This window comes from Urocitellus parryii, chromosome 2, assembly GCF_045843805.1.
Source record: "Urocitellus parryii isolate mUroPar1 chromosome 2, mUroPar1.hap1, whole genome shotgun sequence".
Lineage (NCBI taxonomy): Eukaryota > Metazoa > Chordata > Mammalia > Rodentia > Sciuridae > Urocitellus > Urocitellus parryii.
Window position 1 is genome coordinate 42,306,074 of NC_135532.1, and position 26,602 is coordinate 42,332,675.

At 34.4% G+C, this 26,602-nt stretch overlaps 1 protein-coding gene and 1 pseudogene across 1 annotated transcript in view; both read right to left on the reverse strand.

Moving 5' to 3' along the window:
- Positions 1–4,707: 4,707 nt before the first annotated feature.
- LOC113199085 (cAMP-regulated phosphoprotein 19 pseudogene) lies at positions 4,708–5,026 on the reverse strand (annotated as a pseudogene).
- A 549-nt stretch (positions 5,027–5,575) lies between these two features.
- Positions 5,576–26,602, reverse strand: part of Gpalpp1 (GPALPP motifs containing 1) — a 28,863-nt gene continuing 7,836 nt past the window's right edge. Inside the window, exons 2-9 of the mRNA XM_026411962.2 lie at positions 25,645–25,777; positions 24,632–24,727; positions 20,792–20,897; positions 18,748–18,879; positions 17,922–18,086; positions 15,449–15,547; positions 9,473–9,691; positions 5,576–8,870 (exon numbers count right to left, since the gene is read on the reverse strand). Coding sequence (XP_026267747.2) covers positions 9,473–9,691; positions 15,449–15,547; positions 17,922–18,086; positions 18,748–18,879; positions 20,792–20,897; positions 24,632–24,727; positions 25,645–25,777 — 950 coding nt within the window. The 3' untranslated portion in view covers positions 5,576–8,870. The remainder of the gene's footprint in view (positions 8,871–9,472; positions 9,692–15,448; positions 15,548–17,921; positions 18,087–18,747; positions 18,880–20,791; positions 20,898–24,631; positions 24,728–25,644; positions 25,778–26,602) is intronic.

Consider the following 26,602-nt stretch of genomic DNA (forward strand, 5'->3'; position numbering starts at 1 on the left):
ATTAAATAATAAATAATACCTTAGTTGTCAAAATGCATGTTATCAAAGACCTCAAAGTGTAGGAGCTGGGGTTGTGGCTCAGTGGTAGAGCACTTGCCTAGCTTGTGTGAGGCACTGGGTTCGACCCTCAGGGCCAGATAAAAATAAATAAATAAAATAAAGATTAAAAAAAATAAGAATGCTTAAAAAAAAAGATCTCAAAGTGTGCTAGTAACATTAGCAAATTGTTCCCTGCCGCAGTCTGGCTGGGCACAAAATCACGAGCCACTCACACCTTGTAGATTCAAACAGCAACTCTTTATTCTCCAACTGTTACTGGCACTCTACACACAGGTTCTGGGCAAAATTCCTGCTTCCACTGGGCTCTGCATCCCAAATACTCTCTCAATCCCGTGAGAACTCAACGGGAACTGAAGGAGCGGGTGCCTGGAGGCAGCAGGATACGCCCCATTCCCAGAAGGATACACCTTAAACCAGGAACCGCCCTAAACCCAAGGAGCACCCTAAACCCTGATCCGCCCTAAACCCGGATCTGCCCTGGTCCTTGAGCAAGGTCACCTTACATGCAATGTCACTGCAAATGACCTGGGTCATGCCATGCGTCATTCCTACTTGGCAATGGCTCTCAGCAATTCCCCATACCCCGCAAATAGTCAAATGGAAGAGACCACCCTTTGGAGTTTATCTTCCATTTTGCCCACTCTGTCCTTTCAATGTTTTGCAATTTCTGGATATTCAGTTAGTCCCCAAATCAGCCAGGCATCAGGACCTTTTAACCTAACTATTTTTTAGGGGACTTCTCCATTTTAAAAGGTGCCCAAGATAAGGTAAATTTTAATGGAAGTGAATTTTTGACAGAAATGTTGATCACTCTAATGCTTGGTAGATGTTTGAAGAATGAAGGCTTTTAGAGGTGACAATTCATTCTTCCAAGGCAAGCCTTGTTGGTATTAGTGGTTGTAGCTATGTAATAGCTATAAAAAATAACTATAATATGATTATGTACTTAGGAAAAAATAACCTAGGAAAGTGAAATATACAAAAACAAGAGGGGATTGTTTGTAGGAACATATAGAAATGCATTGGCTTAAACTGGAATTTATAAAGAATCACCTGGAATAATGGTTAAAATGGAGGTTCTCTGACTCTAATCCTAAAGAATCTCATTCAATATGAGTGGGCCTGGGACTCTACAGTTAACAAGATCCCTAGGTGATTCTAATAGAGTGCTTCACAGATTACAATCAGAAAGACTCATTACCTGTATTTTCCAGTCCCTTGAAGGGAAAGATTCTGTTATGCCCTGGAAGTCTAAAGATTGATTACTCAACCATTATCTGCTAAATTCATTTGGTGCTATGTAGGTCTTAAGAATTTACAAAACTGTCAATGATTAGGCCTAGGAGGAAATGAATAATTTATAACTTCTAAAAAACCCCAGCTATTCTTAAAATAACTACAGTTTTTGTGAAAAACTGTAGGTTAAATATTCAGTTTATTTTATGAATATTCTGATAACTTAGGACAGTTATCATTGGAGTTACATATAGAAAATATTTAGGCTAGGTGGTTATAAGATATAAATCAAATATCTGGGTAATTCTAGAGAGCCAGTAGGGTAGATCTATCAGAACCATCCAGCCTATAAAATATTTATAACTTAGAAGTTAAGAAGTCTATTCCAATATTACTCAGCCATAAAGAAGAATGAAATTATGGCATTTGCCAGTGAATGGAGGGAACTGGACAATACCATGCTAAGTGTAATAGGCCAATTCCAAAAAAACCAAAGGCCAAATAGTCTCTCTGATTTGTGGATGCTAACCCCAAACAAGGGAGGTTGGGCAGGAGAATAATAGAAATCCACTGGATTAGAGGAAAGGAAACAAAGGGAAGGGAGCGGGGAGGGGAATATGAAATAGAATTAATTGGCCATAACTTTCCTAGCCTTGTAATTGTATATATGTGACCAAGATAACTCCACATCATGTATGACCACAAGAGTGGGAACCTAAATAGAATAAGTTATACTCTACGTACATATATTCTGTCAAAATACACACTACTATTATGTATAACTGAAAAAAAAAGGGAATGAAGGGAAGGGAGAGGATGGAAATACAAAAGACAGTAGAGTGAACTGGACATAACTTTCCTAATTTCATATATGAATACACCACCAGTGAAACTCTACATCATGTACAATCACAAGAATGCAAAATAATACTCCATGTATGTACGATATGACAAAATATCTCCTATTTTCATGTATATCTAAAAAACAAACAAACAAACAAAAAACCCAAAAACCTTCCACTGGGGGGCTCCTATTCACCTTCCAGGGCTGGGTTAGATACCCTTATGTGGGCTTTACAGTGTTAATGACAAGGCCCAACCCTGAGCCACCATGCTTCTTATGATACATCATCCACACTGCAGTTCTTCAAACACTACAAAATGAATGTTGTGAGTTTTTGCAAATGTGGTTACTTTTCACACTGCTAGCTTCTTTTTCTTTTTTTTTGGATTCAGCCTAAATACCTTTTCTTCAGAGGCCGTTCTTTTTCTCTTTTTGTGGTACCTGGGATTGAAGCCAGGAGTGCATTATCACTGAGCTACCTCCACCCCCAGCCATTTTTACTTTATTGCCTTCTTTATGAAACAAAGTTTTGGTAGGTTGCTGAGACTGTTCTCAAATTTGTAATCCTTCTGCCTCAGCCTCCCTAGTACTGTGATTACAGGTGTGCACCACGACACCTGCCTCTTCAGAATCTTTTGTTATCACTCTACCTAAATGAGATTCTCATCTTCAATTACCTATTCTAGTCTCTCACCATCCTGTCAACTCTGTTTCATTTCTAACACCTATCACAATGTACAATTACTTGATCTCCTTTATTTAGATCTTTTTTCTGTTCTCCCACTAGAATATAAAACCATGGGGAAGGGAATCTTGTGGTGAGCCGTTTCTGTGTACTGTGGCCGCCATTACAAGATGGCGCTGATAAGCGCCGTGGCCTGTGATAAACAACTCCTTATTTTGGGAGAGTTGGCACGTAGCTGTAAAACACCCTATGAGAAAGATCCACGTGGCAGTTGTGCATTGGGGCTTTATCTGCTTTATTAAGGCTGGGGCACGTAGCAGTAGTAGTAGTAGTAGGAGTAGTAGTAGGAGTAGTAGTAGTAGTAGTAGTAGTAGGAGTAGTAGTAGTAGAGAGAAAAAGAAGCTTCCAGAGACACAGAAACAAAGGCCTGAATAAACTGCTGAAAGAAGATTCCTGAGTTGCGTCTTCCTTGCGGGCAAGGGGTCGCAACAGAATCTGCTTTGCTTATCAGTGAATATCCTGTAGTGACCAGCAAGGATCTCCTCTCCAGAAGCACTATACTTGCCTAGATCACTAGTGTGTTCCTGGCATCAAGCACACATGGGGGCATTTAATAAATGTTTAGTGAATGAAAAAAAAAAATAGAAATTCTTCAAGAAATCCCTAATATATGGAAATGATCCGAGAAGTTAAAGCCTTTCTTTCTTTAAAAAAATTTTTTTTAGATGTTGATGGAACTTTATTTTATTCATTTATATGTGGCACTGAGAATTGAACTCCATGCCTCATACATGCTAGACAAATACTCTAAAACAGAGCTCCAGCCCCAGCCCCCTAAAGCCTTTTTTTTTTAAAAGGTTATGCAAAATTACTGTATTTACAAAAATGGCTCAAAAGAGAATTCAACAGTCCATGCACATGCATACATCATTCACATCTTCAACAATGAAAGATATTTAACACTACAGAACTAAATAAGAATACTAGCTTCAGCTAGTACTCAGAACTCAACGGGAACTCAGGCAGCAGGATATGCCCTATTCCCAGCAGGAATAACCTTAAACCTGGAACCGCCCTAAACCCAGATTGTTCTAAACCGGGAACGCCCTAAACCCAAGGAGCGGGATACTCCCTAAAACCTGATCCGCTCTAATCCAGTAGGATGCTCCCTAAACCCGGATCCACCCTGGTCCTTGAGCAGGGTCACCTTTCTCAAACATACATGCAATGTCACTTCAAATGTCCATTTCCACAAGTCCTTCCTGTAAGCAACATGGGGTACGCTGGCAAGGAAATTTCGATGCGTCATTCCTACTTGGCAGTGGCTCTCAGCAATGGGCAAATATTGCCCAAGAAAATTCTATTGTTAAAGCTGAAACAGGCTTAAGGCCATTCAAGTTCAAGCACAGTTATACAAATCTTTCAAAGCCCCTCCTATTTTCATTTGAATTTGTGATCTTTCTTCAAACTTGTGATCTTAAACTTCTGTTTGACAAAATCCAGAAGGAAAATCCAGAAGAAATCAATACAGAGGTTACATTAAATAAGAGTTACACAGCTATAATTAAGATAAGCGAGGAAGGCAAAACATTAAAATTGTAAATTTGCTTATTACTTGTTGGAACCTATATTAGGATTTAGGTAATATATACAAATATTTTCAAGTAGATTACTTATGTTACTCTAAAATGTCCTTTTCATCAGTGCACTGTTAAAACTAATCAAAACCTCTACACATGTATATTCCTTTACAATAGCAGCACATACTATCACTACCTGCAAAGCCGTCAGTCTCCTTTAAATGACTTAGTGAATGAAAGGAATAAAAAGTGGATAAGTAACATATGAGGAGAAATAATAGGAATTAGAAAATTAATGCAGGTCAGCTCTTTTAATCAGCCAGCCAGCTTGCTAGCAACAAGGGATGGTTTCCGTTGAGGAAGGTCCTGTGGAGTGGGAATATGGTCACCAGTGACCTCTGTCTTATCCGGGGATGCAGTAGGAAGTTGCTTGTTCTTCATCTTTGCTTTTGCCATGTTGTAATCCCCAGAATCAAAATATTTTTTCCCTTTCTGCAATCGTTTCCTTAAAAAATCGGAACCTCCAGGCTTTTGTCCCAGGTGAGGATACCTTGCTTTTAATTTGGCTTCTTCAGCTTTCTCTGGACTAGTCACTTTACCTTCCATTTCCTTCTGCTCCTCCACCCAGGCCACCTCTGGGACTTCCGCGGACACAGCGTTGCCTCTGCCTAGCTGCACTCCTCCAGCCCTGCTCCTCCGGCCCAGTGCGACCGAACACTTCCTCTAAAGCCTTCCTTTCTTTGACCCTACATGATCATATTCCTATCATTTTTCATATTGCAAAAGATCTTTTTTGGTCACTTCCGAGTTGGGAAGTAGAGAGATCAAACAAAACAAAACAAACCACTAAAAGGCAATCAATCCTGAAAAAACTCACCCTCTGTTACATATCCTGTGACACGATGAACAATGGAATTGTTACCACTCAGTACAAGTACCTCTTGTATCATGGTGCTATTAAGAGGATTTCATTCATCTTTCTTACGTTCCTAACTGCTTATAATATTCTGATTGGCCAGAATAAGACTTTATAGAATATTCTTTTTACCAATATTGCCTGCTTCAGAAAAGCTAATAGTATTAAAATAAAGACAACTTCTCAGATTTAGATGAAACTTTATTTATACATAAAAAATTACAATTCAGGAATTCTTTTTTTTCCCCAAAACAGTCTTTTAATTGTCATGCTTAAAATGAAAAGAATAAAAGGGGCAGTGAACAGCTTTTTAATCCTATACATCCCATAGTCATAAATATTTTTTTTTTTTTGGCATTGGGGATTAAGCCCAAGGCTTCACATGTGCTTTAGTACCGTGCTACCTCCTCAGTCCCTATTAAACAATAGGCTGCAAAAAAATATACCTCTTCTATAACAGCATTAGTTTGTGTGCTGCAGACTTAAATCTCATGATGGCATCAAAAGCCAAAATAAAATAAACTAATATTCTGAAATAGAATACTTGGCTGTTGTCACATGGGCACTATCTCTAGCCACTTTCCTCCACGTTTATTCTTCCTCTTAGGTATCTCAATGGAGAACTTTTAAAAATAATAATTACATTATCATGGAAAAAGTGAAAACAAAAGTGATAAGAACCTCTTGTAACTAGTTTAAAAAGCTATTCCTCATGATCCTACATTTAGGATAATGTTTTGGAATTAAGAATGTATGTAACCACTGTTAATTAATTATGGAGCATGCAATCCTTAGTACTATGTAAATCTCAACTTCATTTCTAAAAAATCATTAATTCAAAGAATCATTAAATGTCCAGTGTTGCTACATCTAAATAAAATTAAAAATTATTAGTAAGACTTTGCTTTCAGAGCAGGACCTAATTTACTGTGTTTTGCCCTATACAGAAAGTGTAATGGGTATAGGCATCATCTCTCACTTTTTGTTTCCCCATCCCTTTTGTCCCACCTGTGAAACCCAATAACCCCACCAGTTACTTACCAGGAATGTGGTCACTATTTGAAGCATCTACATCTATCTGAGATGACAACTTAGAGAGCTGGATAAAATCACATAATTTTAGACACACTGAACCTAAATGATAGTGTTGCTCTTTTCTTCTTCTTCAAAAGGGGTAAGAGGCCTATAAAACTTGACCAAGAAATGCAGGGAATTTAAAACTAATTTGAAAATGTCAGCAGTTGGATAGAAGACTTGATTCAAACAGGCAGTTTGCAGCTTAGGAAGAGGGGAGGGGATGAAATGAAGTACATCTTTCCATTCCGTGCACATAACTACTTTGTTCTTTAATGGTCAATGTTGTATTGGGGCAAAAAACAAAACAAAACAAATTCTGCTCCATTTGTGTTCAATGAATAGAAGAGCTTTCTACTGTCATATATAACTGGTTAGAACTAATAAACAACCAAACCAAACCAAACCAAACCAAACCAAAATCTTTGGAAGTGGCTTCACATTTTGTTAAAATTATCCTCAGGGTGACAGGAAAGAACATTAGCTCCAGGGGTGCCAGTGTGGTAGTACCTACTGCAAGTATTTAGAAAGGAGAGGTTCTGTCCTTTGGAACAGAAGGTCACAGACACTCTGAAGTTTAGGGGAGAAAGCAAACATTATAACACAGAAACATTCCTATCCCTCTCAGTTGAGTATCCAAAGATGACATTTTTACTTTAAGAAATACCAAATTTCACAAAAATATGTGAGGATGTAGAAAGAGAAAACCTCCCCCCCCCATTGAAAAAAAATAGAATTAAATGAATGAAATAGACACTCTTGTATGAAGTTTTGTGTTCAGAAAAGACTAGCCACTGAAAAGAATGCTTTTAGTCAAAAGGTAGCTCTGTCCAATTCTGCTTACAATGAGAAGCCTTTACAATTTATTTAGGAGAAAAATTTAACTTTTTAATGTAATGTCCCTTTAGTAAGACACTGTTTACATTGATATTATAAAAAATATCATGTACTGCTACTTTTAAAAATATTTTTATATAGATGAATATAATACCTTTATTTTATTTTTATGCAGTGCTGAGGATGGAACCCGGTGCCTCATACTTGCTAGGCAAATGTTCTACCAACTGATCTATAACCCTAGCCCATGTACTGCTTGCTACTTTAACAGTTGACTCGATTTTCATAAAGCTTACATGAACTGGGAATCAGAATCCTTATCTTTAAAACCTGTGCTTCAGCTGGGTGCAGTGGTGCACGCCTGTAATCCCAGTGGCTGGGGAGGCTGAGACTGGAGGATCATGAGTTCAAAGCCAGCCTCAGCAAAAGCAAGGTGCTGAGCAATTCAGTGAGACCCTTTTGGAAAAATACAAAATAGGGCTGGGGATGTGGCTCCTGGTCAAGTGCCGGAGTTCAATGCCTGATATCCCTGCCAAAAAAAAAAACCCAAAAAAACAAAAAAACAAAACAAAAAAAAAACCCCTGCGCTTCATCACACAGGAGTAGCAGAACTAGGATTTGCATTTAGGCTCCATTTAACTATTTAGAAGTTTCTGTTTATTGTTTTAAGAGGCAGTGTATAAAGCATTACAAACTTATCTTCCCAATATAGTGGGTTATGATCATAGATTTTTCATTTTTGTACTGTGATTATTAGTTTGGTTTTTAAATAAAAGTTATACATGATTGATATAAAAGATCCAGTTCCAATAAATTTACCACAAACTGTTAAATATATTAATGGGAAAAAATAAGATCATCCCAAAGCAAAGTTCCAAGACACTCTTTGGTGAGATCATGGAGAAGAGTTTTACAGACTTCACACTGATAAACAGTTGTCAGCATTACCACCTTCAGATTGTTTCCCTCAGAAATATTTGTTATAAAAACTTAAAAATCAAAATATATTTTCCTTAGTACACAAGATAACCTAGAGTACTCACTTTCTGGCTTAAAAACAAAAAAGCCAAAAACTCCAAACAGATAAAAACCCTGAGTGCCAGAACAAGCAAACTGGTAACAAAAGGAACAAAATCCATACCCTTTCTTTTTTCTAGTAACTGTGTATTCACTAGCTGCATTTGGAGGGAAAACCAACCAATTCCAAATTCATGAACTTACTGCCAAGTACCTGACACATTCACTCCAGGACAGGCAAATATATTTGTCAAAAAGGTCCAGGCTGTGGTAAATTTTCAACAAACAGTCCTGAGCAGATCTTAGAGGGAACTTGTATCACATCACAAAAATTGAGGAGTGGTAAAAGCAGGTTGTGGGGAGTAGGGAAAATAATTAATTGTGAAGAAAAGCCCAGGCTTCCTTGGAAGCCAAAGGCACACAGAGTATTCTATTCTACATAAGAAACACTGATTTTATGATTCCACATGACCTCAAGGACACAAAAGAAAGTAAACTTGTATGATTTTTTTGAGGTTAAAGTAATCTCTAATCTTAAGAAGCCCAAGACCAAGGTCTAAAGATGAAGAGACAGATAAAAGAGTATTCTTCAACTTTTCTTCATTGCACAGGGAAATCCCCCTGAGGTAAGAATAAGAGAATTTGGTAAGTTGGAAAACATTTCTATCTTTATATTAAAATTACGTCTGACTATTGATGTAAGTTTCATAAAAGTAAATATCATAAAGATTTTAAGAAGCAATCTTAGGTCTTTTTCAACCTCTTAATTACCATTTCAAACCTTTCTCAGGTTGGGCTGAATGGTAAAACTTACAGAGGCCCTTCCAAAGCAATGAATATTTTCTAACTATGATCTTGTTTTACATAAAAAATACCAGCAAATCTCCCTTTTTTCATTCTTTAATAAAGCATTGAATACTCAAGTTTCAAAATAGACTTTCCTTTGCCATTTCTCATACATGGAACTTTTATTTTAGTATTTTTGATAGTAATGCCTGGTTAGGTTATTATGAGGGCAAGGCTATTTTTTAGTAGACCACACTTTTTATCCCACAAAGCTAACTTTTCAAAAATCACAATTTATGTATAAAATAATGTAGGCTTATAATCTACTTTATTATAAAAGGAAATAAATCTTGGCACATAATTATTATAGAAAACAGAATATTCAGAAAAGTTCAAATTCTTCAGTATGAAAATACATTTGTCTGAAAAATACTTACTTATAAAAACATACTGCCTTTGCCATGTGAAAATCTGGTGTTTAGTTCTCTAGATTTCTTTATTAGGGCTTTTTTCTGAGCTTCATCAAACCGATTAACCTTGAGATCCTTATCACGGTCAAATGGTATTCTCTCTTGGGGCTTATTTTTATCATCAGCAGCCTTACTTTTTAATTTTTTATGATGAATGTCCATAAGAGATTCTGATCTTTTTGACTCCTGGGGGAAACAGGAGAGCAGTGATCAAAACCTAGCTTGTGTAAATTACTGACAGAATATCATCATGAAACAAAATAGATAGCAACAGCACACATTAAGGAGGGTTTTTTACAAACTCAGACAGGTTTTTCCAAATCCAAGATCACATCTGTGAAGATAATACATATCAAATGCTTTCTAATTCTTTATTTTCAACAAAACCAAAGGAGGCTAAAAGAAAATCATTAAATTTTGCTAAGAAAAAAAAAGGCAATCAATATATACAGCATGGAGAAACAGTTAAGAACTAAATTTCAAATTAGAAAAATTAGAATTGCAAGGACAGTGCTGCTGTTTTCAGCAATGGTAACCTTTAGCAAGTAAGTGAAGCCTCATATTCTCAATTGTAAGACGGCAGCAGTCAAGGTAATAATTTGTAAATATTTGGGTGAGGTAGGAGTTAAATGATCTGATGAATGTAAAGGATTTAATATAGTGTCAGGTATGAGAATCAGTCAATAAATGCTGTGTTGGATTTACTGTATTTACTCTACTATAATCTTTACTATCTCTAAAAACTGAATGTTATTATTCCTGATGTATAGATGCTGAGTGATGCAATTTTTCCAAAGGAGCCATTTCTGTATCGAGGCATTTCTGTATCCTCCTCCCTTCTGCTAGTGATGGTCTAAAAGCTGGGGGTCAACAGAGGTGAGGCAAAGAACCTCACCCCCTCCACTGGCACCAAGGCCAAACTTGGGGGCCAACAGAGGTGAGGCAAGAACCTCACGCCTCCCCACTGGTGCATAGGCCTATCCACAAGTATGGCTGTATGCTGGACCGGTAGTCAGTGACGGGTATGATCCAATTGCAGTGGTATCAACCTAAGATAGGAGGCTGACGCCTAGAGGCCAGTTTTTCCCATGACGGGTAAGAACGATATGTTGAATTGGACAACCTACCAGGCACGGTCCTTAAGCCACATTGCTTGTTGTTTAATTAATCAGAAGGGGGGAGATGCTGAGAGCCATGAGCCAAGTAGGTATGACAATTTCTTTCAGCGTACCCCATGTTGCTTAGAGGAAGGACTTGCCTTGGACATTTGAAGTGACATTGCATGTATGTTTGAGAAAGGTGACCCTGCTCAAGGACCAGGGTGGATCCGGGTTTAGGGAGGATCCTACTGGATTAGGGTGGTTCCAGGTTTAAGGTGTATCCTGCTGCCTCAGGCATGCCCGCTCCTTGAGTTCCCATTGAGTTCTCCTGGGATTCAGAGAGTATTTTTGGGATACAGAGCTGAGTGGAGGTGTGAATTTTGCCCAGAACATGGATTTTGCGAGAACCTGGATTTCCCCAGAACCTGTGTGTAGAGTGCTGGTGAGAGTTCGAGAGTAAAGAGTTGCTGTTTGAATCTACAAGGTGTGTGGTGGCTCGTGATTTTGTGCCCAGCCAGACTGCGGCATATAGATATGTAAAGAAAAAATGAAAGGACAAATTTATGGGACCAATATGAAAAAAAAGTCTTAATGAGCTGATAGTTGAGATCATTAGTAATTTTATTTATAGGTCAATATGAGGTTTAAGAACACATAAGTTGATACAAGAATTGAATATATCATTGAATATATCATTTCCATTTTCTTCTTTTTATAAACTTGATTTCTTAACTATTAATCAAACAAACAAAAGAACACAATTGAGACTAAAACCTTTTTCTAGTAATAAGTAACACTCATCCAAAGACCAGGATCTAACAGGAAAAATAGTCTTTCATTAAAGAGATTAAATTAGGGGCTGGGGATGTGGCTCAAGCGGTAGCGTGCTCGCCTGGCATGCGTGCGGCCCGGGTTTGATCCTCAGCACCACATACCAACAAAGATGTTGTGTCCACCGAGAACTAAAAAATAAATATTAAAAATTCTCTCTCTCTCTCTCTCCTCTCTCACTCTCTCTTTAAAAAAAGAAAAAAAAAGTTTAAAAAAAAAGAGATTAAATTACAATTAAATTAAATTTTACTTATTTTTTTTGGAACTAGAGATTGAATTCAAGGTGCTTTATCATTGAGCTACATTCCCAGCCCTTTTAATTTCTTATTTTGAGACAGGGTCTTGCTAAATTGCTTAGGGCCTTGCTAAATTGCTGAGGCTGGCCTCAAATTTGTGATGCTCCTGCCTCAGTCTCCTGAGTTGCTGGGATTACAGGCGTGTATCATGGCTACATTTTACTTTTTATGTTACTATTTATCAAAATGAATAATGTATTTAGACTTTTTTTTTTTTTTAAACAGTACTGAGAATTAAACCCAGGCCCTTGCGCATGCTAGGCAAGTGCTCTTCCATTGAGTTATACCTCCAGTCCTTTTCTATCTTTTATTTTGAGACAGGGTCCTGCTAAATTGTTCAGGCTGGCCTCAAACTTGCACTCTTTGTGTCTCAGCCTTCCAAGTAGCTGTGATTATAGGTGTATTTCTATGCTTAGTCATTTACATGGTTTTATCAACTGAAATTACAACTTAATTTAGAAATTAACATTAATGTTAACACATTTAATGTTAACATTTAAAGTTAGACACAGGAAATTTAAAATCTTTTCAATTTCAATTTATGTGCATATTTTTGTTGCAGAGAAACATGATTTACCAAAATAGTTGTAAAATATGAGTTTCAAGTGCAGAAGTAAATTCTACTAAGACGTGGAATTCTGTAGCAGAAGAGAAATGAAACTGAACTTAAAAAAAAGGAGAAATAAAATTGTTAAGGAAGAGCTTGTTCACAGATATCTTTTAATGGATTATATTAGATATGGAATTGCTATGGCATTTAAGATTCTATTTGAAAAATTTAATAGTAAGATAATATGCTATAAATTATATCTTTGGTAACTATTAAAACTTATAATTAAATATTTCAGATGTCAAGTAAAAATATACGTTTTTCAAATTTCTTTTAGGGGACACCTAACAAAAATATTTGAAGACTATGGTTTCCATCCCTGACTGGCTGAAAAGATTTACGGATTCCTGAGTCTCATTTTAGATTCAGTGAATCAAAACTGCTAACTGGGGGCAGAAATGTGTGCTTTACCACCCATATTCTGAGACAGGTAATTCACTGGATGAGACTCTCTGGTGTAGATCATTCCTGGTATCAATGTAAGAGAGGATGCCAACCCAAAGGAGAAGTGGAAAACAGTTAATTTTAGGATATGAAACCATATGTGTAATGTAAGTATAATGATGTTCGTCTAAATGTCAAAAAGCTGACTATAAAAACTTGATGTTTTTCCTTCCTGTTCTTGAATCCATGTCTTTCTCTGCTAATTTATAAGGTAATAAAATGAGGGGGGGGCAACAGGTTAATAATTACAGCTGGAAGGGGAAGGTCTGAAGACTTGGAAAAGAACTGGAGGAAACAAAGTTCAAAGTAAATGCAAAGTCTGAAGTAAATGCATGCTGATGTGAGAAAGAACAGAATGGGAAAGGCCCTATTACTTTATCTAAAGCTATTACTGAGAAAAATGATTTATATTAATGAGAAAAACTTTTGTATAAAAGTTAACAAAAAGCAAATAAAAATAAAGAAACAAAGACAGCAGGTTTCAATGTACTGATTTCCTATATTAGTTAATTAAACATTGATAGATATGGGAATACATTGAACTAGTGGAGTATTATAATCAATGTAAATAATCCAAGTGCTCAAATTTATGAAGATAAAAGAAATGAATCTTCATATTAGTTGTTGCAAGAGTGCTACTGGTGGTCTGGTTTAGTACAATCTGTACACGTGATACATAGGACCAAACTAGTGCTAAACTATAAAAAAGTTTATAAAAACACCCAGAAGTAGTTGTTTCAATGCAAATAATGAGTTGAAAGCCAATTCATATAGAAATCAATTTGCTAAATGACCAATCTGCTGAATCATCACATTTAATCATTAAACAAAAATTTATAGTATTTAAAGTGATTTATTTTGAATGGAATGGTTTAAACAGCTTTTAAAAGCTTATTCTTAATTTCTAATTGATTGATTTTTATTGTCTTCGTGGTAATATTTTAAAGAGTCCTCAATTTACCAAATGCTGAGATTTGGGGTTAAAGAATGATTTAGTGTTAAGAGATTACATTAATATTTTGAAGAGTAAATTTTATAATAAGTAACCAAAATTTTAGCATAAGATTAAACCCCTAATTTCTTGGATGCATTTTTAGGTAACCTACAGACCTCATTACATACTCCCCTAAAAACTTTCTTTAAAGATAAATTTACATATTTGTGCAATGAAGTACCCAAATATTAAGCACATATCCACTAAGCTTTATAATCCAATCAAGATCTAGAATTCTCCCATCACTCCAGAAAGCTCTGTATGCTGCTTCCTAGACAAATCTCACAACCCTACTCCAATAATACTAATGTGATTTTCTTCCACCATAAATTGATTTAGCATATTATAAATTTCCATATAAATAGTATATACTTGCTCCAGACTTCTTTCACTAAGCACAATGAGTTTGATTCATCCACATGGCTGCATTTATTTATAATTTGTTACTTTTCATTGCTGAGTAGGGTTTCATTTATACTATGGTTTGGTTTTTCTTTCTCTTATTAATGGATACCTGGGTTATTTGTAGTATTCAGCTATTATAAATAAGCTTCTATGAATATTCTTGCATAAGTCTTTTTTAGGTCAGTATAAATATAGCATGTTCTACTTTTTGTGTGGAGGGGAACCCAAGAGTGAAACTGGGGTGTCATAGGGTAAGTGGGAGTGTAATTTTATAATAAGAAATGTCACTTTGGAGAAAGTGTTCTTTTCTAACATAACCATTATGCTATAAATTTGGCTCTAAGCACCACTTCATATTGCATCCTACACATTTTGACATGTTGCATTTCTGTTATTCAGTTCTAGGAATTTTCTAACTTTTCATTATCATTTCCACTTTGTTGCAAAATTTGAATTTTGAATTTTTCTAATTTCCAATTTTTTCTAATTTTAAATTATTATGAATTTTAACTTAAATTCCTTGTGGTCAGAGAACATGTTCTGAATGATAGTTGTTCTTTCAGTTTGGTGGAGACTTGACTTTTGCATTATCAGTTTTAATAAATGTTTCATAATGGGTTAAGTTTTGGTCTGTTTCCAAAAATATTTCATTTATGCTTCATTGTTTGTGATACTGGTCAATATATGTCCAATAAATCAATTTTGATAGAGCTTCATACTAAAATGCAGGGAACAGAAGATACTTTTCCTAAATACTTGTAGACCTTTCAGAGAACAATGGGTTCTGTAATTTATATTTATTATTTGAAATAGAATACTCTCTAGTTTTTAAGAGAAAAGAGAACAACAAAAAATGATGTATGCCAAGTGAATAAGATCTTAGCAGAGAAATGTACATTGAATTTTACTTTGGAAACATTTTTCTCTTATATTTAAGTTTTTCCATAAAGTACTCCAAGTATGCTTATAATTTAGATTTATGAACTGAGAATATCTATGACTTAGTAGAACTCTTGCTTGCTGATCAAGTGCTACCTAACTCTAGTAATTAATTTTCTGATAAATACCTTAGGTAAAATAAAAATTAAAAATATTTCATAGAATGCATAGAAAGATTTTGTATAAATATACATATATAGCAGTCAAGTATTTTTCAGGATTGATGCGTAGAAAATGAGGCAAAGAGGCAATCATATAAAGAAACAAAAAAAATGAGAAGAGAATTGAAAGATAAAAGAGTATATATTTAATTTTATTACTTACATTGTATGAGGATACCTGCTCAGCCAACCTCTTATCTCTTCCTGACAATACATATTCCTCATCCTTCTTACTAGATGACTTTCTTGCTTCTTGTGTTTCCTGAGGAATGCAAACAGATAACACACTATTGAGACATATCATTAAGATATAATGACAAAGAAATATATTCTTTTTATTTAGATTAAGTAACAAGAAACTGAACTCAGCCAGGCTTCTTGAATTCCTTTCATTCAGCAGTATTTATATACATAATAAGGGATCTGTTAGTGTTCTATGATTTTCCTGAAAATAAGAAAACAAACAAACAAAGCCAAAAAAACCTCAAAAGCAACAAATGCAAAACCGTATCTAAACAATAACTGCAAGAACTCATGTATTTATCAAACTCAGGATAAGTTTTGACTAATAATGATGGAATATAAATAGGCTTAAAAACAAATTCTCCATTTTGTTTTCAAAAATAGTAAAAATAAAAAGGTATACATATTAATAAAAAAACTATCTTTATTTACAGAGAGTATACACAACCCCCCATCCCCAACAAATCTACCAGAAAACCTCTTGGAACTAACAAGCAAATACAGCAAAGTTGTATAACACAAGGTCAATATACAAAATATAACAACAGCGGACAACTGAAATTTGGAACAAAACAAAAATTCCATTCATCATAGCATACATGCATAAATGGGGTATTTAGGTAGACTTTCAACAAACTAAGAAAAAATGTCACTATGATTTTCTATAGAATATACTCCCAATCATGAATAAGGAAGGCACACATAAAAATAAGTGAAAACCATTGTTCTCAAAGTATATTTTTATGTTATTTGCTTAGAAAAATCAAGGAGGCCCTCATTATAATTTTTCCTAATTAATAATGAATTAAAACAACATTTAAAATAAAGTACATTAGGAACATAGGAATAGCACGTTTCTTATTTTCTCATAAAATTTTCTTCAGAAAGCAGAGGTTCTTACTTATAAGTGTTGAGAGAAACGATGTTATGTTAAAATGGAGATGAATATTAAGGAACTGTTAGATCTCAAGACTGGAACCTGAAGATATAATAGATGTCAATTAACTTATGCACAACTTTTTCCTTTCTTTCTAAAGAGCAATCTTATTTCTTTTAGGCCATGTTGGCTAAGTGAAACACAAGAGCATTAGAGTTATGGAGATGTATGTACATTGTGAAATCAAATATAAAAAGCAATATGAAGTGATTGGAGAGAATCTATCAAGAAGGAAATATGGTCAAGATTTGTGACAAAAATTATTCATGAACTTTACATAGAAGCAAAGATACCAGAAAATAAACAGTTTTGGGATCTGATATAGTTAAGATATAGTATACAATGATACTATATACTAAATTTTAAGGGGTATTCATAATTCTTTATATGTCCACTATAAACACTGAACAAAATATTTCAGCACAGAAAGGAACAACCAGGTCTAAAAAACTCAGTCATAGGAATTAAAATCATTTCAATTCAACTGTACTGCCTGGTTTCCATTGGTGTCATTTTTCTGTGATATTTTCCTCTGAGGAGGATTCCTCATAGCTAGTTGTAGGTCAGTCATCCACTTACATATAAGAAATAGGACCCAAACCTATAAATAAATATAGACAAAAATAAAAGATTCATGTAAGCAAGGGAATTAACTGTCTTTTTGGAGAATAGGACAAACAGAATTAGCAGGATGAACTAAATATGGAACTGTTAATATAAAAACTGACGAAGCTACAATCATAAAGTGACAATTACTCAAGCATTTAAGACTTATATAGGGAAAGCCTTTAGATGAAATAAATTCAAGGAGTAGAGTAGTGTTGGGGACACTGGTTCAATGACTAACACATAATGGACTATTTAAAAATAAACAAAAAGCCTTAAGAAGAGAACCTGGGAAAATAATAATGTATCTTGTGTACAGATGTTTTATAATTTGTCTTGGTGATTTATTTATATATAAATGAAGGTGTTTCTTGCTTATCTTGACATCACATGAAGCTTGTGCACTGGAGAGAGATTCTTGAGGTATTATGTAATTTGCTAAAAATATACAAGTGTTGTTTTTTCAATAGAGTTTAAAAGATATATTTTCATGTAGATAGTGTGCTGTATAAATACCAAGGAATGTGGAGTTAAAAAACATCTAAAATGGACTTTTTGCTCATCACTTTCTAGCTCTGTGATAACCTGGTGTCACAGAGTTAGTTTCTCCCTATTCTATAGCATGAAGTCAATAAACCTATGTCTCAGGGTTTTCTTGGGATTTAAATGAGGCAGTTTATCAGAAAATAATATACAGTATGACTTTTCTTCTTCATAACTTCTCCTCAGGGAAGAAATATTTTCCCTTTGGAATCATAATTTCAAAAAGTAGTACCTTTAAATAATTTTGCCTCATAGCTTTTCAAAATTGAGCCACCATGAACAGAAACACATAAACAAAACCTCTTACCTTAGCTTTCCTTTCCCTATCAGCTGGAGTATCTGTCCAGATTGATCGATCTCCGGATTTGTCATCAGCTCTTCTCTTAAAGGTCCTTGGCCCTAAACCAAAGTCTTTCATTTCTGGAGGAAGTTCAGTCATCCATGACTCTCTTGTTATTGGTTTAGATGAATCCTTTATGAGAAATAAAAAGTTAAGGAAAAAGAAGCATGAGAAGTGTGTGAGTGTGTGTGTGTGTATAAAAATACTGTATAAACAAATGTTTTTTTCTCAACTGACGTTTTAAATTTACTGAATAGACTTTAATAGAAAAGCTCAATGTTTTTGTCATATACATTTGCCATGCATATAACAAATATTTTCATCCAATTTGTTATTCTGTTGACTATCTCTTGCCATACAGAATATATTTTTAAAAATTTTATTTATTTTATTCATTTGAGTTGTTGATGGACCTTTATTTATTTATTTTTATTTATATGTGGTGCTGAGAATTGAACCCAGGGCCTCATACATTTGAGGCAAGCACTCTACCACTGAGCCACAACCCCAGCCCCATACAGAATATTTTTAGTAGAAAAAAATTGCCAGTCTTTTCCTTTACTGTTTCTGGATTATATAGTGTGGGCACATGCGTATACACACACACACACACACATATATTAATGTTTATTTCAAATATTTAGATTTTTAATCTATTTAGATAGTTTGTTTATTTATTTGTGTGGTGCTGGGGATTGAACCCAGGGCCTTGTGCATTCGAGACAATCACTCTACTAAGTGAGCTATATCCCCAGCCCTCTATTTAGTTTATTAAAGTACCTTTAAAACTTACATCATCTCCTTTGGTTAGTTTTTCTTTCATTCTCTGGGCCCTTTTTTCAAACTCTGTTGTTACACTATAGTTAACTGGTTCTTTTGCAGGCATTGGTCCAACAATATTCTCATCCTCACTGCTATCTGTTTCCTTTGGAAATAAAATGTTACCTTTAATGCAATAGCAGAGCCACAAGTTACTGGAAATAATTTTAAAATACTTAAATTTGACTGAAGTGGATTGCTCAAAGATAATAAAACAAAAAAGCAAACAATGCACTGCTGGCCTATTACTAAACAATAAGGACCTTTTCCTTGCCTTCCTCAAATACACTGTACAGAGATGATAAATCCATGGCACGTGGACTGTTCCATCTCTCCTCCTCAGTCCACAGTAGATCTCATTAAACTATTGAAGCTCTACCTGATAGATATAGATGTAGCCTTAGACTTCTTTTCAACGAAGTATTCTGATTCTTATTACTACTAGGTCAGAGATGATACATTAGAAGCTAATTTTATTCACAGTATATAAAAAGTTCCTTGGAATAAGATGTATGTAAGCAGGGCATTCTTGGGAGCTATATCAGTCTTCATGAAAAAGAAATAGTATGCAATAATTTACAAAATTCTGACCCAAATGAATTAATTCAGTTCTAAAAGTACCTTACTCACTTCAAAGATAAAACAGTATTATGGTAATTGAATTCAACCTGTTCTTATTAAGTCATCTTGACAAATGGTCTCCATGTATGAGTCTGTGTTAGATGCTGTTCATGCTAGGGCTTACAGGTTGTCTATTTCCTCCAGGAGATTTTTTTTTTTTTTTTTAAGAATCTAACCTTTATTTTGTTTATTTATTTTTATGTGGTGCTGAGGATCAAACTCAGGGCCTTACTCATGCGAGGCAAGCAATTTATCACTGAGCTACAACTCCAGTCTCTCTTCTAGGAGATTTATTAAAATGAGTAACAACAACATGCTTTTCCTTCAGCTCTGACCGACAGTTTCTGCCTCTTAGGTTTTAAACTAGTGGGATCAGGAGATCATTTATATTGCTTTCATTTTCCCCACTAACCAATCAAATAGATGAAATGTGCAGTCACTTGGACCATGGTGGGTAAAGATGTGGTTGGATTCTGGATGTCTTCTGAAGGCAGGAACAACATAATTTGTTGACATATTCATTTTTGTAACTATATGCCTGACGCACGACAAGTGCTGTAGAAACACTTGTAGAAATAATAAGTAACCTTGAAGTTCATGATCTTAACTATTGGGCTGTATTTACTTTGAGTAACCTTAGTGGTAAATTCTCAGTGGAGATGAACTGGAGTCTCTTGATGACCTGAATTCATTTGTAAGAAGGTATTGAAGCATAAGAGACTGAAGATGTGATTTAAAGTCATATGAACTGGGTTTAAGACATGGCTTCGATAAGCAAAAATCATGTAAACTTAGGTAAATTACCCAATTTCTTTGGTCTTTGACATCTGTAAGGTAATGGATAAAGTTCATTTTATGCAGTTGTGGAGAAGATAAAGATAAGATACCCACGTATGGGTAAAATACACTAACAATGAGAGTGCTATATAAATTTCAGCTATTTTCAAGGAGATAAACAGCCTTCATACTTTACTCCAAAATCATTTGACTTCTTTTCATAAGAAATTACTTAACTACCAGTGTCTTTGTTATACATGTACCAGAACTGAAAAGGAGAGAGTTAATTTTAAGATAAAGACTATTATTAAAATCCTCCTGTTTTCTTTCCTTCAGGTCACAATGATTCCTTAAACTTTCATCATGTTCTATTTTTCTAATACTTTAAAATCCCCCTTCAAAGTAAGTAGCATAAATAGATAATACTCTGTCAGTCTTGCTGTTTTTCTTAACAGAATTTCAGGTTTTTGAACAGCTTTTGGTTATACGTACATATGTTATAATTTTAAATTAATCTGAATATAACTGAGTCTTATATTACATCTGAGTCAAATGATCACAGTTACCCCTAAAGTTCTGACTTTGTTACATCTTTTCCTTTAAATGGAAACTTTTCAAACCTCAGAATTGAAATTCGATGATATTTGTCCTGGATCATCTCTGCCTTTGTCACTTTTCTGTGCAGATTTAATGAAACCAGGTGGCAATGCAGGACCTATTATAGGCCTGAAAAATAAAATACACATTTATCATTCTCCTTAACTTTAAAGTAGTTTTCAGAATAAAAGCTCACAAAAATAATAAAACCAGATACTAACAAATATTGAAAATAAAAATTTATTCACCATATTATTTTCACCAGTGTTACCTAATATTTTTCTACTTGGTGTCTTAAAAAACTTATTTTTGGCATTTTAAAATTTCTATTTGTTAGTCAATTAGAAATAAACGAATAATTCTCAATCTTTGTGACACTAGTGTGTACCTATCTCCTAAAAAAAACTATACTAAATAAAAATGATAATTTTTTTAAAAAAGGCCTTAGATGTATTGAAACTTATGAAGGTATTTTTTATTTAGTGCTTTGGTTTTCTTTCAGTTGTGATATTCACTTTCCATGGGAAAATACCATAAGGATATTATAATTATACCCAGAACTATTAAAGTAGAAACTGAGTTTTCCTAAAGACAAATATAGCATGTGTATACAACAGATGTCAGTAACTCATGGTATGCATGCCAAGGCAATAAGCTGTGCATGATGCCTGTAATCTCAGTTGAGGCTGAGGCAGGAGGATCATAGGTTTGATGCGGGTCTCAGCAATTTAGTGAGGACCCCAGCAACTTGGCAGGGTCCTTGATAAATTAGCAACTATCTCAAAATTAAGAAAGGACTGGGGCTATAGCTCACTGAAAAAGCAACCTTCGGTTCAATTCCTAGTATCCGAAAAAAAAAAAAAAGCCAATATAAAAATCTATACAACATCCTAATAATCCAGTAAAAATGTGTAAATGTAGAATATAAGTAGTTCATTGTGATCCGTAGAAGAAAAAAGTGCTGTAAGCACATTTTAATCAGTGTACCTGTTTCCTTAAAACAACTCTCATCAGTATAAGCCCTGCTTTCTAGTCATTTCACTTAGGGCAAAATTAACACCTAATATCAACACATCCAGTAAATAGTTGAGCTGGAGTTTAAGCCCTGGCCTATTTGATGCCAAAGGTCATTTTCTTTTGAGCTGCCCCAATGTCATATTCTGAGGAAACATTTTGACATTAGTTAAAAAAGAGAATTTCTTGAATTCTGAGACTGATTTTTTTCTGTGTTTTTTTTCCCTCTTTATTTTCTCTATTTGGCACCATAAATACTAATATTTATGATTATTATTACTTGGATTTATTCTTGAGAGGGAAAAGCCATCATTCTCTTTCTCCTATATTAGCATTTATTTTTATTTTTATTTTTTTTTATTAGCTACACATGACATTACAATGATCTTGGCAATTCATACATTTGAATCAATGAGGTATAATTTCTCATTTTTCTGATTGTACAGATTGCAGAATCACACTGATCATAGAATCACCCATATACATACAGCAATCATAATGTCTATTCTATTCTGCTACCCTTCCTATCCCCCCTTCCCCTCCCCTCCCCTCCCATCAGAGCCTAATTTTATGTATGGAAAAAATACATCTTTTCTCCTGTTAATACTTACCAGTTTCTTCACCCTTGCTTTTGTACCAATGTTTTTTCCATAGTTGTTGCTGTGCCAGTGTAACTGACACAGATGGCACCGAAGTCCTAAGCTAAATCCCCCAGGTTGCACTGTGCTCAATTAGAGTCTCACAGATAGACTTCTTGGCAGGGAAGAAACAGTATCGAGAGCCAGAAAGTCTGGGTTCTGAATTTGACCATTTAATAACCTCCTGTCTTGGTTCATGAAACCTTTTTAAGCATAACAATTTTGCAGATGAAAGACGTGGAAGTCTGGCACTGCTGGATCCAATTAGTTATTATTTATAAGCTAGAAGGAAGTACAGCATGGGTTTTTCTGAGTATAATTTTTAGTAGAGCTATGCCTACAATTATAGTTCAATTTTCTGGCCTCAGGAGGTTTGTTGAAATAAAAGTAGTAGTCTATAAAATCCTAGAATACAGTAAATATAACCATGGCATGCTATAGTTGTGTATGAGTTTTTCACTCTAATTTATGCTACTAGCTATTTATTTACACATAGATCTTATTATTGCCAAATGTAATTCTCAAAAAAGAAACTGCTATAGATCTAAGTATAGGTTGAGTCCTTAGCCAAAATGCTTTGGACCAGAAGTGTTTCAATTTCAGATTTTGAAATATTTTATGTTGTTTTGTTTATGATGTGGCTTTATTTTTTTCAGATTTTGGAATATCTGCATAAATAGATATAGATATATCTTGGGGATGGGACCCAAGTCTAAAAATGAAATTCATTTATGTTTCAAATCCAACTCATACATAGCCTGATAGTTACATCAATGTCAATATTTTAAATGATTTGTGTATGAAACAAAGTAAACACTGAACCATCAGACTTGTCGTGTAACGTCAGTGCTCAAAAAGTTTCAGATTTTGGAGCATTCTGAATTTCAGGTTTTCAGATTAGAGATGATCCATGTATAACGTGCTTTTGTTTTTAAAAAATGCTTTATCTCAGGAGGCAGCAAATTTTCTCTGAAGGGCTAAGCAGTAAATTTTATTTATTTATTTTATGGTATCAGGGATTGAACTCAGGGTACTTAACCACTGAGCCATATCCCCAGCTGTTTTTATGTTTTATTTTGAGATAGAGTCTTGCTAAGTTGCTTAGGACCTCACTAAATTGCTGAGGATGGCTTTGAAATTGTGATCCTCCTGCCTTAGCCTCCCAAGCTACTGGGATTACAGGCATGTGCCACCATGCCTGGCTAGGCAGTAAATTCTAAAGTTGGAGGGCCACAGGAGACTTTTTTTGTAATTAAAAAATGTGAAAGTCTGGGGCTGGGATTGTGGCTCAGTGGCAGAGCTCTTGCCTCGCACATGTGAGGCACTGGGTTCCATCCTCAGCACCACATAAAGATAAATAAACAAAATAAAGATATTAAAAAATATATCCATTTTAAAAAATGTGAAAGTCATTCTTAGCTTTGGGACTAAAAAAAAAAAGGTGGTATTTGCCTATCCTTGTCATAGCTAAAAGAAATAGAGTACATGGAAAGAGGACTTGCTACATGGTGATTATAAACTCTGGTTATCTTTTCTGCTTGGCCTTGCAAACTGGTATCTATGGTACGAATTATATACAATTTAGTATATAATTTTATGTTCAATACTTTAAAATTTTGCAGTTCTGAGAAGACAACAGGAATCAATGTTTTCTATATACTTACTCTGGGCTAGTCACCATGTAAGACACACACACAGACAAAAACATGTTGTATGCATGAGAGTAGGAAATCTCAACCATTGTAACATCTAGAAAGGTGTATGTCATTGTTCTATTTTACATAAGACAAATTTGATGTTCAGAGAAATTGTCTAATTTGACATATAGGGGTTTGTTTTTCTATCAATAAATATCTAAGAAAATAATTGAATAACAAGTCAGAACATCAGGATCCAAGCCCATGGTCTACCACTTATTATGGGTGCCACTGTATTTGTTTAATCAGGAAAAGGGATAATATTCCATCCAGTCTATCACCAAACACTTTTGAGACTATCAAATAAGAGATGTGGACATTTTTTAAATAATTCATATAAGTGTCAAAAACATGTGAATATTTGTTTATTATTGGAAATAATTATTTTTTCCTATTAATGACCCATTTCAAATGTTATGAAAATATGTTAAAAATAATTTCAGAAAACTCTTTAATCAATTAACAGACAGTGAAATATTAAAAGAGACTAGCCTGAAATATTAAACATTATTACCTGGGAGGAGAATCATCCTGCTTTTTAAATCCAGGAGGAAGGGCTGGTCCAAAAAACCCATCATCATCATCGTCGTCCTGATTTCTCCTCTGTTTTCTGAAAACACAGCAGTAGATCTTAATGCATATGTCAAAAATTTCTCATAAAGAAAAATTTTAATTTTTAAAGGAAGTATTAAGTTTAACTAATTGTGTAAACACTAAATCAATAAATTAATCTTGCCAAATAATAAAAAATGAACAATATAGTAGTTCTTAATTAATCTTTTCCTGGAATTTTTTTTTGGCTTAAAATAGAGATTGGTCATATTTTAAAGAGGTACTATATCAGTATTCTATATTTTCTGTAGTATTAAAGATTTCACTAAATGGAAGAAGATTTCACTAAATGTTTCTTAGTGAAAAGCATATGAATTTGGCTTTTAGTCTCACTTAAGGGTCTTTTTGTCTCATAATTTTTTAAAAAAATATTTTTATTAGTTATAGATGGACACAATGCCTTTATTTATTTTTTATGTAGTGCTGAGAATCGAACTCAGTGCCTCACACATGCTAGACAAGTGCTCCACCACTGAGCCATAATCCCAGTCCTGTCTCATAATTTTTTAAATGCATCAAAATACCTTGTTACCCAATAACAAAGATACAACTTCTTATTTACATGGATCCAGGGTAAATGAGGGTAGATTAGAAGAAAATCATTGATTTATTTAAACAAATATCTATTGCATATACAATTTTAAATAAAAGAAATTCTGTGGTTTATTTGGTATATTTAGTCACTTCGATATACTTTAAGAAAAAATTCTTTTATAAGAATTTTATTGAAATTTTAAATATCTCCACAGCCTATACACTACTAGAATAAACTTCTTTATAAAAAGTTTAGTTTATGATGGAATGCCATATAAAATCATTTCTTCCTGCACTATATAAATATCCCTTTACTAGCTATATGTTCCAGTCAACTTATGCTAGGTCTGCAACTTGGTTTGTTAAATTTAAGTGACTTACCTTGCAGTTGGACCAGTGTCATCTTCTTCGGATTCTTGATTTCCTTCTTCAGACAAAGAACTACTGTCCTCGTCACTGTCTGACGAATCTGAACTACTGCTTTTATAATTAGGAGGCAGAGCTGGTCCTGCAACTAAAGAAGATTTGTTGTGTGTATCATGACTAGCCTTGACTATTTAACTGAGGCCTCCTAGCTGATATTTTTCACTTTCTTTTCTGAAATTCACAGCACTGGCTGCCTATCATGTATTATGGACTTGAATCTAAATCTCTCCTGTGTTTGTCAGAAAGACAAAAACTCCAGGAAGGCTGAAATCAGATCTTATACCACTTCTTTTATGAAAGTCACAAAATCTTTAATACCCAAACTTATAACAAATAACATATTTCTCTGATAATTGGCAATTTTTGCATTGGTTGGAATACCTACCAATACGGCTTCTGATTATGTTTTTTATCAACAGCATATGGTAAGCAACATTTATGTCATGGAGCTAACCAACCAACAAACTTGCCATTCCATACCATATGTATTGAAAATAAAAAATGATTCATTCTGATTTCTAACAGCTACAACTTTAAAAAATATCTTTACTGGCATCACAATATTTCTCAGTTTTCTTTTCAATCTGATTTTTTTAAGCACAAACAAAATTAGTCACTGTCATTTTTACTGCTTGATCGTAGAGAAAGAAAAAAGAATGAGGCTACACTGTGGTAGAGATGCTAGGAAGAGAGTAAGGGTCTTTGAGGACAACTTGTTAGAGCACTTTGCTCAGCAAAATTAAAAATTACTGCCTGGTGTCAATGCATGATATTATAGACACAACTGTCCATGCTAATCCTCAGTGGTGATGCCAAAAGTATACTGTACTAATTCCCCAAACTGGATGTTTATCAGACTAGTCAAAACATTACCACCCCCCCCCAAAAAAAACCCCAAAAAACCAAAACCAAG